The sequence below is a fragment of the Malania oleifera genome, chromosome 8, assembly GCF_029873635.1.
Source record: "Malania oleifera isolate guangnan ecotype guangnan chromosome 8, ASM2987363v1, whole genome shotgun sequence".
Lineage (NCBI taxonomy): Eukaryota > Viridiplantae > Streptophyta > Magnoliopsida > Santalales > Ximeniaceae > Malania > Malania oleifera.
The window spans coordinates 106,872,333-106,883,446 of NC_080424.1; the positions used below are offsets into that span (position 1 = coordinate 106,872,333).

The 11,114-nt window shown below is 34.8% G+C and overlaps 1 protein-coding gene across 2 annotated transcripts; it reads left to right on the forward strand.

Moving 5' to 3' along the window:
- Nucleotides 1-2,510: 2,510 nt before the first annotated feature.
- Nucleotides 2,511-11,114, forward strand: LOC131162197 (small nuclear ribonucleoprotein SmD3b). 2 transcript variants are annotated; one of them, XM_058118416.1, is made up of 5 exons: nucleotides 2,511-2,854; nucleotides 9,793-9,845; nucleotides 9,923-9,989; nucleotides 10,082-10,138; nucleotides 10,754-11,114. In XM_058118416.1, the coding sequence occupies exons 1-5, from the start codon at nucleotides 2,696-2,698 to the stop codon at nucleotides 10,814-10,816; spliced, it is 399 nt and encodes a 132-aa protein (XP_057974399.1). In that variant the 5' UTR covers nucleotides 2,511-2,695; the 3' UTR covers nucleotides 10,817-11,114. The 2 variants fall into 2 exon arrangements, with proteins under 2 accessions (XP_057974399.1, XP_057974398.1); XM_058118415.1 differs by having other exon boundaries at nucleotides 2,576-2,854; nucleotides 10,082-11,114.

Consider the following 11,114-nt stretch of genomic DNA (forward strand, 5'->3'; position numbering starts at 1 on the left):
ACAAGTAAAAGCAACTTGAGAAAAAGTCCATTTCCTAACGTGATGAAAAATTCAAGATATCAATGTATATAAAGTTATCAGAAGTATAATAAATTTAATTTCATTGAGCATGATACAAATAAAATGCACAAAGAGAATTATGATGATAATAAAATGATTTGATAAGTTACTTTTATGTTTTTTTTTTTTTGTGAAATAATATAAAGTAGTTGTTTCTTTAGTATTCTACACTCGCTGATGCTGATTGTCAAATATTAGACATTTTAATGAATATTGAATAGTTGCAACAAATAATCATGAAAGCAATACTAAATATAAGTATCTCATTTTTTTAACAATCAAATGCACGAAGGAATGTAAGAAGAAAGTATAAACAATGTGAAAAAAAAAATCTTATTAACCAAACATGGAAACAAACATAATATAAAACATAAAAATCATTTGTTTGGATATAATATTTCAATTTTCAAACCATTTTTTCACAACATTCTTGGCAATTAAATTCAATTCATCCCCAAATATGGTCATTCAAGGAAGAAGTTCATGTATTTTTGTAGTTTGAATAAAGAATGTGCACCATGGGGGATTGATTTATAAAAGTTGGAGGAGAGGGTTAACTTGTTGCAAAGTGAGAGAGAGAACACTGAACTATTTGGAGAGAGGGAGATAGAGAGGTGTTTAGGGAAGAGCGAAAGATTTGTCAAAAAAGGAAATGTAGGAATTTGAGGGTTTTTAAAGACAACAAAAAAAAGGGCATCAATTGTTCCTATCTTTTTGTGACAAGTTATATATATTATGGCAAAAGATAGAAGGTTATGGGGTGTGTATATTATTTGCAAATTGTGTCGTGACAATAATAATTTTTACCATACTTTTTTAAGTGTTTGGCAAAACAATTGCAATAGAAGACCATTTTTCATCCTGCTCTTATAGTAATAATTTAATTTTCATTCAAACTTGTTCACACGCACAAATGAGCTATTCAATTTTTATTTTTTTTAAATGGGTTTGTTTAAACTCATAAACAACTTGTTTATGTTCACTTTAGTTTGTTTTTCAAGAAGTAAAAGTTGCTAAAATAAGTTTGAATGCAAGTAGACAAGTGTTGTAACTTTATAACACGAATTGAGAAACTAACAAGCCTTATCCGTCCCTCAAACCAACAAGGGGTAGCACAAAAATGTTTACCTGTTGTCCATTGACTATCCCTTTAAACTTAATCTTAGGCTTTGATTCACTCTTCATAGATCAACCTTGCTGAGGAACCCATAGGTATTCGAGGCATTGTATTCTCACAAATGTTTGCATTGCATAAGCTGACATTTTTTGTTTATGCTTCGTCCATTACTACTTATGCAGGTGCTTTCCTATAAAGTGGAATGCTCCCATTTCGATGAATTTTTATATCCCACGACTTCGACAGATTGCTTAACCTTATTCATTTTTTGCACAAGATCACTTGATCAATAAGTTATTATGCATTTTTTCAATAGTGACTACTTCTAGGCAAACTTCCCTAGTATCTCTACACCTTTACCTCATTTATTACCGAGCGATAATTTAAAGGTATGAGATTGGATCCTCTAAAAGAACCAACGCAGTTCTCCATTATAATATTTTCATCTAATGAAAATATTTCAAATAGTGAGTTTCACATGACGGAACCCACAAATAATATTATTTGGATAACTTTTATTTCATAAAAAAATTTGATGGGGAACTTGATTTTTTTCTCCTTAGCTTGTGATCCAAGATGTTTTATTCTCAACAATGAAGTAGGTGCTTATTCATGTTGCAATGAACATCACAATTTTTACTTAAGTTAGTATATAAAAATTTTATTACAAGCAAAAATATATAAGATCTACCATTGGATAACAAGTTTTAGATGCTAATATATGAACTACAAAGGAATTTGTTTTCTCTGTTAGGAATATACGATCAAATTCCGAAACCTGTGAGAAACAAATAGAGAAAGAATAACGCCAAAGAAAAATTCAATCACACGCACAAGACAATATTTACGTGGTTCGGAAATTTTGCCTACGTCCACGGAGTTGCAGGGATTTCAATATTATCAGGAAGAAATCACAGAGAGTGTGGCGATACAATTCTTTCGCTCTCGTTCTCTCTCGCGGATACAACCACCAAAGCCCTAATCACCCGAAAGCACCCTTTTATATGTTGCGCCTAGGGTTCCGTTCCGAATGGGCTCCAAAAAATTTTCCGGCCCAAGCCGCAGCGCTCATGGACTAAGCCTTAGGATAGAAATCTCTAATCAGAAGAGGTCGGGTCGTCATCCAAATTAAAACATAACTAGGCTCCACAAAAGCCCAACATTCTCAATAACTTCACAATGCAATTGTATACACTTATGCGCTTTTACATAATAATAAGTAAAATCTTACTTCATTTAATCCACAAATAAGCAAAAAGGAGCAAGATTCATGACATTATATTAAAGTCTGATGCTAATACTCCATTACATTTCATTCGTATAAAAGAACCTACAGAACGACGTCGCTTCTTGACCCGCTGGCCGCTGCACTGAGTATTGATATTTTCCTTTTAATTAGTTGGGGGACTTTCCCCTAGTAGGGTTTTTGTAGCACCCCCCCTCCCAAAAAACCAACTAGGGTTTTGCAGAGGAGCAGAGGAAGTCGTAGACGGAGAGGAGAAGCAGCAGGCATAAGCCATGAGCAGAAGCTTAGGTATTCCAGTGAAGCTTCTACACGAAGCGTCGGGGCACGTGGTGACCGTCGAGCTGAAGAGCGGAGAGACCTACAGAGGAAGCATGGTCGAGTGCGAGGATAACTGGAACTGCCAGCTCGAAAGCATCACCTTCACTGCCAAGGTTCTTATACATCTCTCCATTTCCCATTGTTTGAAAACGCTTGCTTCTTTCCCTGGTATTCTTTTCTCTGATGTTTTCCAGAACCCGTAAACTGTGTTTGGGAAAATGGATTTTTGGCTTTAAATTTGGATGAAACGTGATGTAATTTTGCACTGCATTCTGTCTGAATCGACACAATAAAATCTAGACTCCAAGTTTCGAACTCTTATGACCTACATTTTATACGCTCGGTGAGAGATACCAGTTGGGAACTTCATAGGCTCGGTGTAATTTCTCAAACACTTACGCCATGCTGGAATCATGTTCAAGTAGAATTCAATTCAATTATTTTTGAAAAAATTCAGTGATGCTACTTTGAATAAATAGGATTCTAAGTGAATTATGTTGAATTCTTTTGATTGCTATTTCAGATAAGAACGAATGTAAAACCAATTTCCATATTTGATCCCAGAGCTTTTCTATACAGGACTTATAAATTGGTAATAACAATATTTCGTTATAATTCTTAAAAATTATTGCTGAGGAGTTTTGATTCGCAATTCTCAAAAAATGTATATTTTTTAGACTTCCGTGTCTAGTTATTTCTTCTTCATGCACCAAACATCATATTTAATGAAAAATGAGAATTATAAATGTTGTGACTTGCAAATCCTCCCATTGCTAGTAAAACCTTAACCCGATATTTTTCCAAGGTGTTCAACATTAGTGTATCCCGAGATCTTCCAAGATGTTTGCTAAACATAGGTGTAACACGAGATCTTCCAAGGTGTTAGCTAAACATGAGTGAGTTAAAGAATCCTAAAAAACATCACGGAGAAAGAAACTAGTCTAAATGCTTTTTCATGTATGTTTATTAAATATTAAAGATGTATTATTAGGTTATAGGCTTTGTATTATTATTGGTTTGATTTTTTTTTTTTTTTTTTGATGTTTTATAAAATTTTTACGATAAATCTTAAGCTCTGTTTAAAAACTTGGAAAGCAGGAAGGAAAAGAAAGAAAAAAAAAGACTAGAGAATTTATTTTTTCTTGTTTGGTTATACAAGGAAAATAAAAAAGGTTAAACCAGCATACGAGCCTTTTATTTTACATGCCACTAACCTTTAGTTTTCTTAATTTATGGTCATATTTGAATAAAATTTCAATTTTAGGTATTTGAGATAGAGAGAAAATGCTATGAAAAAAAAGATAATTTTCTTCATATTTTATTCTCTTCTCCCTCCTCCCTCTTCTCCCTTTTCTCTCACAAACGTCTTGATTCGATATACATTAGAGAATCCCGAGGCTTTGTTCGGAGCTTGGAAATCATGAAGGGAGAGAAAGTGTGGATAAATTCAGTTTGATTTGTTTGCTTGGTAATCAAGGAGAAACGAGAAAGAAAACAAAATATGTGGCAAATTATTGAATGAAAGTTTTTGAAGGTGCATTGTTAAGTTTCAGGGGGCGAACTATTATGGGGTTCGGGGCCTGGGGCAGAAATTAGCAAGGGATGGTGGTTGTGCAAATAAAGAAAAGCGGGGACAAAATGTTTGGATCTTTTGCAGAGCAAGGCAAGGCAGGAAGATTGTTTCAGGTGATCGAGAGCTGTAATATGTAGAAATAGGGAGTGTGGATGCTGATTCAGCAGAAGGGGAAGGAATGGAAACTACTTAGCCAAGTTTTTTTATGGATTTCTCCAATGAAAAAAACCAACAATATCTTGGGCAAGGGAAATAGCTTTGTCAGCATGGCTGCCCTACAAGTTTGAAGCTTTTATAATCCCTAGGACCCTAGCTCTTGCAAATCTAAGATTGCCTTCCTTGGAAATGCACCTGTGGGCAGGTTTTGAGGTGAAAATGAAGTTGCAAAAGAGATTGAGGCTTGGACAAAAAAATAATGGAAAAGCATTTTTGCGTCCAAGTTCTTGAAATGTTGGATTGGCTATTTTTATCCAATCTTCAATTAAGAATGCTGTGGTAGAGTTGCTGGAGTTTGGGAGTCATAACATGGTTGTAAATAGTGGTATTGGGTGGCATAGCATGACAGTAATGTGTGTAGCGAAAGGCGGGAGTAATGTTTGTTACATAGTGGGAAGTGGTTGTAACAGCTGTTAATTTTTTTCAAGCATACACTACCATATTTTCTGTTGTTGTATTTGCACATTTTAAGCACTCAACCTTCTTAAAAAGATTGGTAATTTATTTTGGATCCTTTAGTTCAACTTACTAACATTGTTTGTAAAAGGAAAACAATTTTACATTGGTTTTATGTTATTGACAGAAAAAATACATATATTCTTTCCACTTTTTTCACTAATTGTGTTTGGCTTTATGACAAATAAAATTGTGAAAGAAAATGCATTAGTTTGTAGTAATTACTCTATTAATCTGTTGAACTTACAATAAATTAAACAAATTCCATTTTTTTAGTAATTAAACTAATAAGGATCTAATAAATTTAAGCAACAAGTTATATTATATAACCTAAGTTGTAAAATTACAATATTAGAATGATAACAAAAAACTAATTAATTAACATCTAGAATAAGATAAAAACTAGGGAAAAAAGGAGGCTGAAGCTGAACAATATTGAAAAGACGATATAAGTTAAATTAAATAATTTCTTAAAATGAACACATTGTACATGTTAAATTTTTTATTAATGCATCTCTTGTAATATTACAAAAATTAAATAATTTTTTAACATTATCATCCTTGTTATAATCTTATAATCTTCTGCTCTTCCTCCTTTTACATTGTCGATCGACATTGAATTACAAGGAAAAATGAGAGGGAATCAGAAGAAAAATTATATAAATAGAATATGAATTTTTTTGTTAGAAACGAGGGTCTCAAAAAATCAATTTGGATTTATTCTTAGGAGATCTATTACAAAAACTATATATCTTTTAAGAAGATTAATAGAAAAGTTTAGGGAAAAGAAGAGGAACTTGCATATGATTTTTATTACCTCAGAGAAAGCATATGTAGTACTTAGGGAAGTTTTATGGTGGGTTTTAGAAAAAAAAGGGCGTATGTAGTAGGTAGATTGATGTCATTATGGATATGTATGCTGGAGTAATGATTAGCATTAAGACTACAGGTGAAGAGGCTAGGGAATTTCCAATCACGACAGGTGTACATCAAGGATCTGCTTTGTGCCCTTATCTTTTTGCTGTAGTGAGGTTCCATGATGTGCGTAGTTTGTAGTTGATATTGTCTTGATTGATGAAACTAGGGGTAGAATAGAATGCAAGTTAAAATTATTGAGAGAATTTTTTGAATCTAAAGATTTTAGGATAAGTAGAAATAAGACAGAACATGTGAAATGTAATTTTAGTAATGATAAGAGAGATATTGGAGAAAAGGTTAAACTTGATGTTTAAGAAATCAACTACACTAGTATATTTTGATACCTTGGATCTATTATGCAAGTTAATGGAGAAATTAAAGAAGATGTAATGCATAGAGTTAAAGTAGGTTTGATAAAATGGAAAAGTGTTTCAAGTGTGTTGTGTGATCGTAAAATACCTTTAAAATTAAAAGGAAAGTTTTATAGGATTGTTGTTAGACTAATTATGCTGTATGGATCAGGACGTTGTGCGATTAAGAAACAACATATCCAAAAAATAAAAGTTGTCAATATGAGAATGTCAAGGTGGATGAGTGATATAACATTAAAAGATAAACTAAGGAATGAACATATTCGCAGTAAGTTAGGCATAGCTCATTTCGAAGATAAGATAAGAGAGAGTTGACTAAGATGGTTTGGGCATTTGTAGCGTAAGCTAAATAATGCGCCAATGAGGAGGAGTGTGCTAGTTACTATGAGCGGCAGTAGAAGGGGTAGAGGTAGACCTAAAATAACTTAGAATGAGATAGTGAATAAAGATTTGATAGCCCTTAGTTCTTTCAGAGGAAATTGCCCATGATTGCTTAAATTAGCAGAAAAGGATTCATGTAGCTGATCCCACTTAGTGGGACTTAAGGCTTGGTTTGTTGTTGTCGTGTTCCTTAAGTGGCCATAATGGTCACATCATGACTCTGGTCATTACGAGCATCATGAGCTGGCAGCAGTCTGTTGTGGTGGGTTGTGAGAAGCCCTCTTGGAAGATGGAAGCTCGATATTGCTTATGTACAAGAAACCAAAGTTGATAAGCTCCTTATGGAAAGGCTGGAATGTGAATTGGGTGGTTCTTCTAGCAAATGGCTCCGCAGGAAGTATTGTTATTTTTTTTGGTATAAATGCAACATCAGAGTAAGGGATGTAATCGTTCTTTGTCATGACTCTTTGAATTTTTGAATAGTAATATGTAGCTTGTTTTCTGAGGTATCTATGCCGAGTTGATGCAGTCAGTGGGGATCTTTGGGTTGAACTTGCAGGAGTCTGGGTCAAATGGAATGCACCTTGGTGCTTTTTTATTTTGTTATTATCTTTCATTTTTCTTTTGGTGGGGGGAGGGGGGGTTATTTTCGTTGGGTTTCAAGATGAGATTGCAGGCTGCAGGAGGATCACTCCAGCAGTAAGAGACTTCATATTTCATTGATGAGGTCTGCGTCATTGACCTTCTTCTTCTTCTTCTTCAAGGGGACCCTTTCTCTTGCCTAATAATATAGAAGTTCCTACTTGGTCAAGAATGCAAAGTTTCCTTCTATTGGGAAAGTGAGTTCATGGATTTGCTTAGCATTGCCCTGAGAGTGGTCCCTGATCACTGCTCTGTTGTTCTTGATTTGAAGGGTATGGCTGGAGGCAATGAACTTCCAGGTTTGAGAACATCTGGCTTCAAGAAGTGTGTTTGGTTGAAGAAATGGTGGATTGGTGGACTTTCATTTGATGAACAAGGAAATCCCATTTCTCGTTTGGTGCAGACACTCAAATTGCTCGGGGAAACTAAGAACCTGGATCAAGAAATTGGCCAAGATTTGTTAGACCGTATAGGGCATTAGCAAAATATGTTGGTGTAAAAATCCTAGGGAAGTTTGGTAACACAAAGGGATTGCAGTATGAAAATTTTCCACAAAATGACCAGAGTCCATAGGAGAAGAAACTGTTACATCTCTGGTATAACCATTTGAGCAGGCAGCTCTATTAGGAAGGAGATATTAAAGAGGGGATTGTTGGCTTCCTTTTATAAGAACCTGCATACTGAGACAGAACCCAGGAAGCCCTTGATTGATGGACTGGAATTTAAATATAATATGAGGAGGATAAATGGTGGTTGGTGAGGCAGTTTGAAGAGTATGAAGCTGCAGTAGTGTCAATTCTTGTGGGGAACAAAGCTAGGTGGCCCATGATTTTCTCTACATAATTAAAAATAAAAGTTGGAGTTCTGGTAAAAATGATGTCATGACTCTGCTTAGAAATTTTCATGAAGAGGGTGCCTTGAGAAGAACTTCAGTATGATGACCTTTATTGTTCTGATCCATAAGAAAGGTAGTGTTGGACCTTAGACCTATCAACTTGGTGGGTAGTATTTAAAAAATTGTGGCAAAGGTGTTGGTGTTTAGGCTCAAGAAGGTTGGTGTTTGGGTTGTTTCTAATTTACGGTATGCATTTGTTCCTGGTTAACAAATTCTGGATGCAGACCTCATGCTAATGAGTGCACTGGTTCATGTGGAAGAGAAGAAGAAGATGAGCCAACTTATGCAAGTTTGGTATCTAGACGGCTTAGTCCCCCATGTCTCTTGGTGGGAATGGGTTCTAGAAGTAAGGCTTAGCTCCCGACCTCCCCCTCCTGGAGCTATTAGAAAGGGAAAAAAAAAAAAGGTTTTGAGCATATGATAAAAAAGTTGTAAGATTCTTGAAAATATTTGAAATGACTAAAATGGATTAGTATTGTTAGGAAATATAATTAATGCATTGATAATTTTGTAATAATAATAATAAAAAAACTAAGGACAATCATGGAATAAAATAATTTGTTGGAAAGCGCTTGCTTTAAGATTTTAAAAGCTTCAAATTTGTAACTTCTAAAAGTTCAACATAGTGAATCTAGCTTTTTGAAAGCTGAAAATTCTTTTTGCCCAAAAGGGGGCAGGGGGGTGGGGGACTTGCCCTAAGTGGATTAATTGTGTGTCAACGCAAAATTGTTTGCGTCTTTGAGTGGCTTTTACCCTATTTTTCGCTTTATCCCTAGTGCAAGAGGTTTGAGATAGGAGACCCTTCCCCCTTACCTCTTTATCTTGTTTATGGAGGTTCTCACTGGAATGTTGCGAAAGAGCTTTGGATGGAGATTTACCTTCAAGTGTTGTTTGGTTTGCGGGATTTCGGATTCACTCCTTGAACTTGTGAATTCTATTATTGGGAATGGAATGCCTGATGAGAATGTTTTTATTTGGTGTGCATTATATGGTTCTTTGGAATTTACATTAAGTTATGAAACTTCTTGACTTGAATGTAACCATGTATAAAGAACTGCTGTAATTTCATAAATATGAATATATTTATTTAGAATCATAGTATTTTATATTTGTATAATAATATTTTATAAATTTTTAGCAATTATGTTGCCATATTTTAATGCTAGTGGCAGGCAAACATGTTTCCAAATTAGCCAATAATGTGAATGGGGAATTGAGAAGAAAGTTGGAAGTATAAAGATTTTTTGGAATTCTAAATTAAATGTGGCAATTATAAGATGACTTGTAAAATTAAGGACTTTGGATTTTGATGTGTAGATTTAGATGGGATTCAGTACAATTTTGTACTCCATTTTGTTCAAATCTAGACAAATCCAAATCCAGGTCTTGAATTTCGGGTTCTGAAAGACATGGTGAAAGCTTTCCAGTTTTGACTTTTAATGGTGTACCTACAGCACCCTTAAAAATATACTTGATTTATTTTTTTAATTATTGTTAATTTCTCGCTATAAGTTAGCACCTCATCATTTTGTGTGGATGTTGGTAGAGAATGAGTGATATTGTGAATCCTTATTGCCTAATTTGTTGAATCCTCTTTAGGATGGAAAGGTCTCTCAGCTTGAGCATGTCTTCATCCGAGGAAGCAAAGTCAGGTAATTTAATCGTTTGTTACTTGAGATGGTTTATTTGCTAAGTGCATTTTTTTGAGACTGATGTGAAATCACACCAGGTTTATGGTTATTCCAGACATGTTAAAGAATGCCCCAATGTTCAAACGGCTGGATGCTAGAATTAAGGTACCTTTGGATGTGCATACTTTGTGGTTCTCCTTTATATTGGTAATCTACTGGCCTAGTTTTCCTTATTACTTTGGCTTATCTTCTTGAAGGGCAAGGGCTCAGCACTTGGAGTTGGCCGTGGTCGAGCTGTTGCGATGCGGGCTAGAGTACGTATTTTGTGTTATTTCAGCACATGCATACAAATTTGGTTTGTCTGTAACACAACAGTTGGGGGTTTGTCTGTGCACTTCTTAAGGCCTGTGGGTTGAATAGGGGTATATTTGTGTTGATATAGTATGATAGCTGTACTCTACTCAAATTTAAGCTTTAACTTTGACATGAACTCGTCTACCATATCATTATTGAACTTGAGATTGACTCGACTATAAGTTTTTCGGACTGGAACTCTGCTCAATTAATCTCAATTTGGTTGTAGAATAATATTAATACTATATCTAATATTTAATGTATGTATAAATATAGTGTATCACTTGCAAAAAAAATAAAATAAATTAAAATAACAGTAACCCGATTAAGCTTGATTAGGCTTGCATAATTATTGTGAAACTTTAAGTTATTCGGAGTAGCTCAAACTCAATTTTGGAATCAAATCGAACTGTGCCAAGCCAAATTCAAGTAAGGGGCCTGCTATCCATTCCCCTTTTTGTCTGTCAGATTGTGTGTTCGCATCGACCCTTCTAGATTTATGTCTTGAAGCATGAATATATAAGCCTTAAGGGATGTAAGGTTGCCTGCATTTTTGACTTTATTTGTTCTTGCAGGCTCAGGCTGCTGGCCGTGGAGCTGCCACTGGTAGGGGCATTGTGCCACCTGTTCGGAGGTAATCTGTCCTCCAAAAAGACCCTTACTGCATTCCCTCTAGGACATCTCTGTTCTTCTTTAGTTGGTTTTTGAGTAATTTCTGCACTTCACCATCCCTTGTCTCATAACCCCAATCAGCTGGTGTACAAGAACGACTCTTTTTTTTTTTTTTTCAAAAAAGGCAAAGGAGTTAAATCTGATGGCTTCTCTTTGTATGTTGTATCTCTTCTTCAGACTGCCTTTATTAGTTTCTGTTGACATGCTTTTGTGTTTGGATTTTCTAATTAATCACTATCTTCAGTCAATGCGTATTTGATGCAA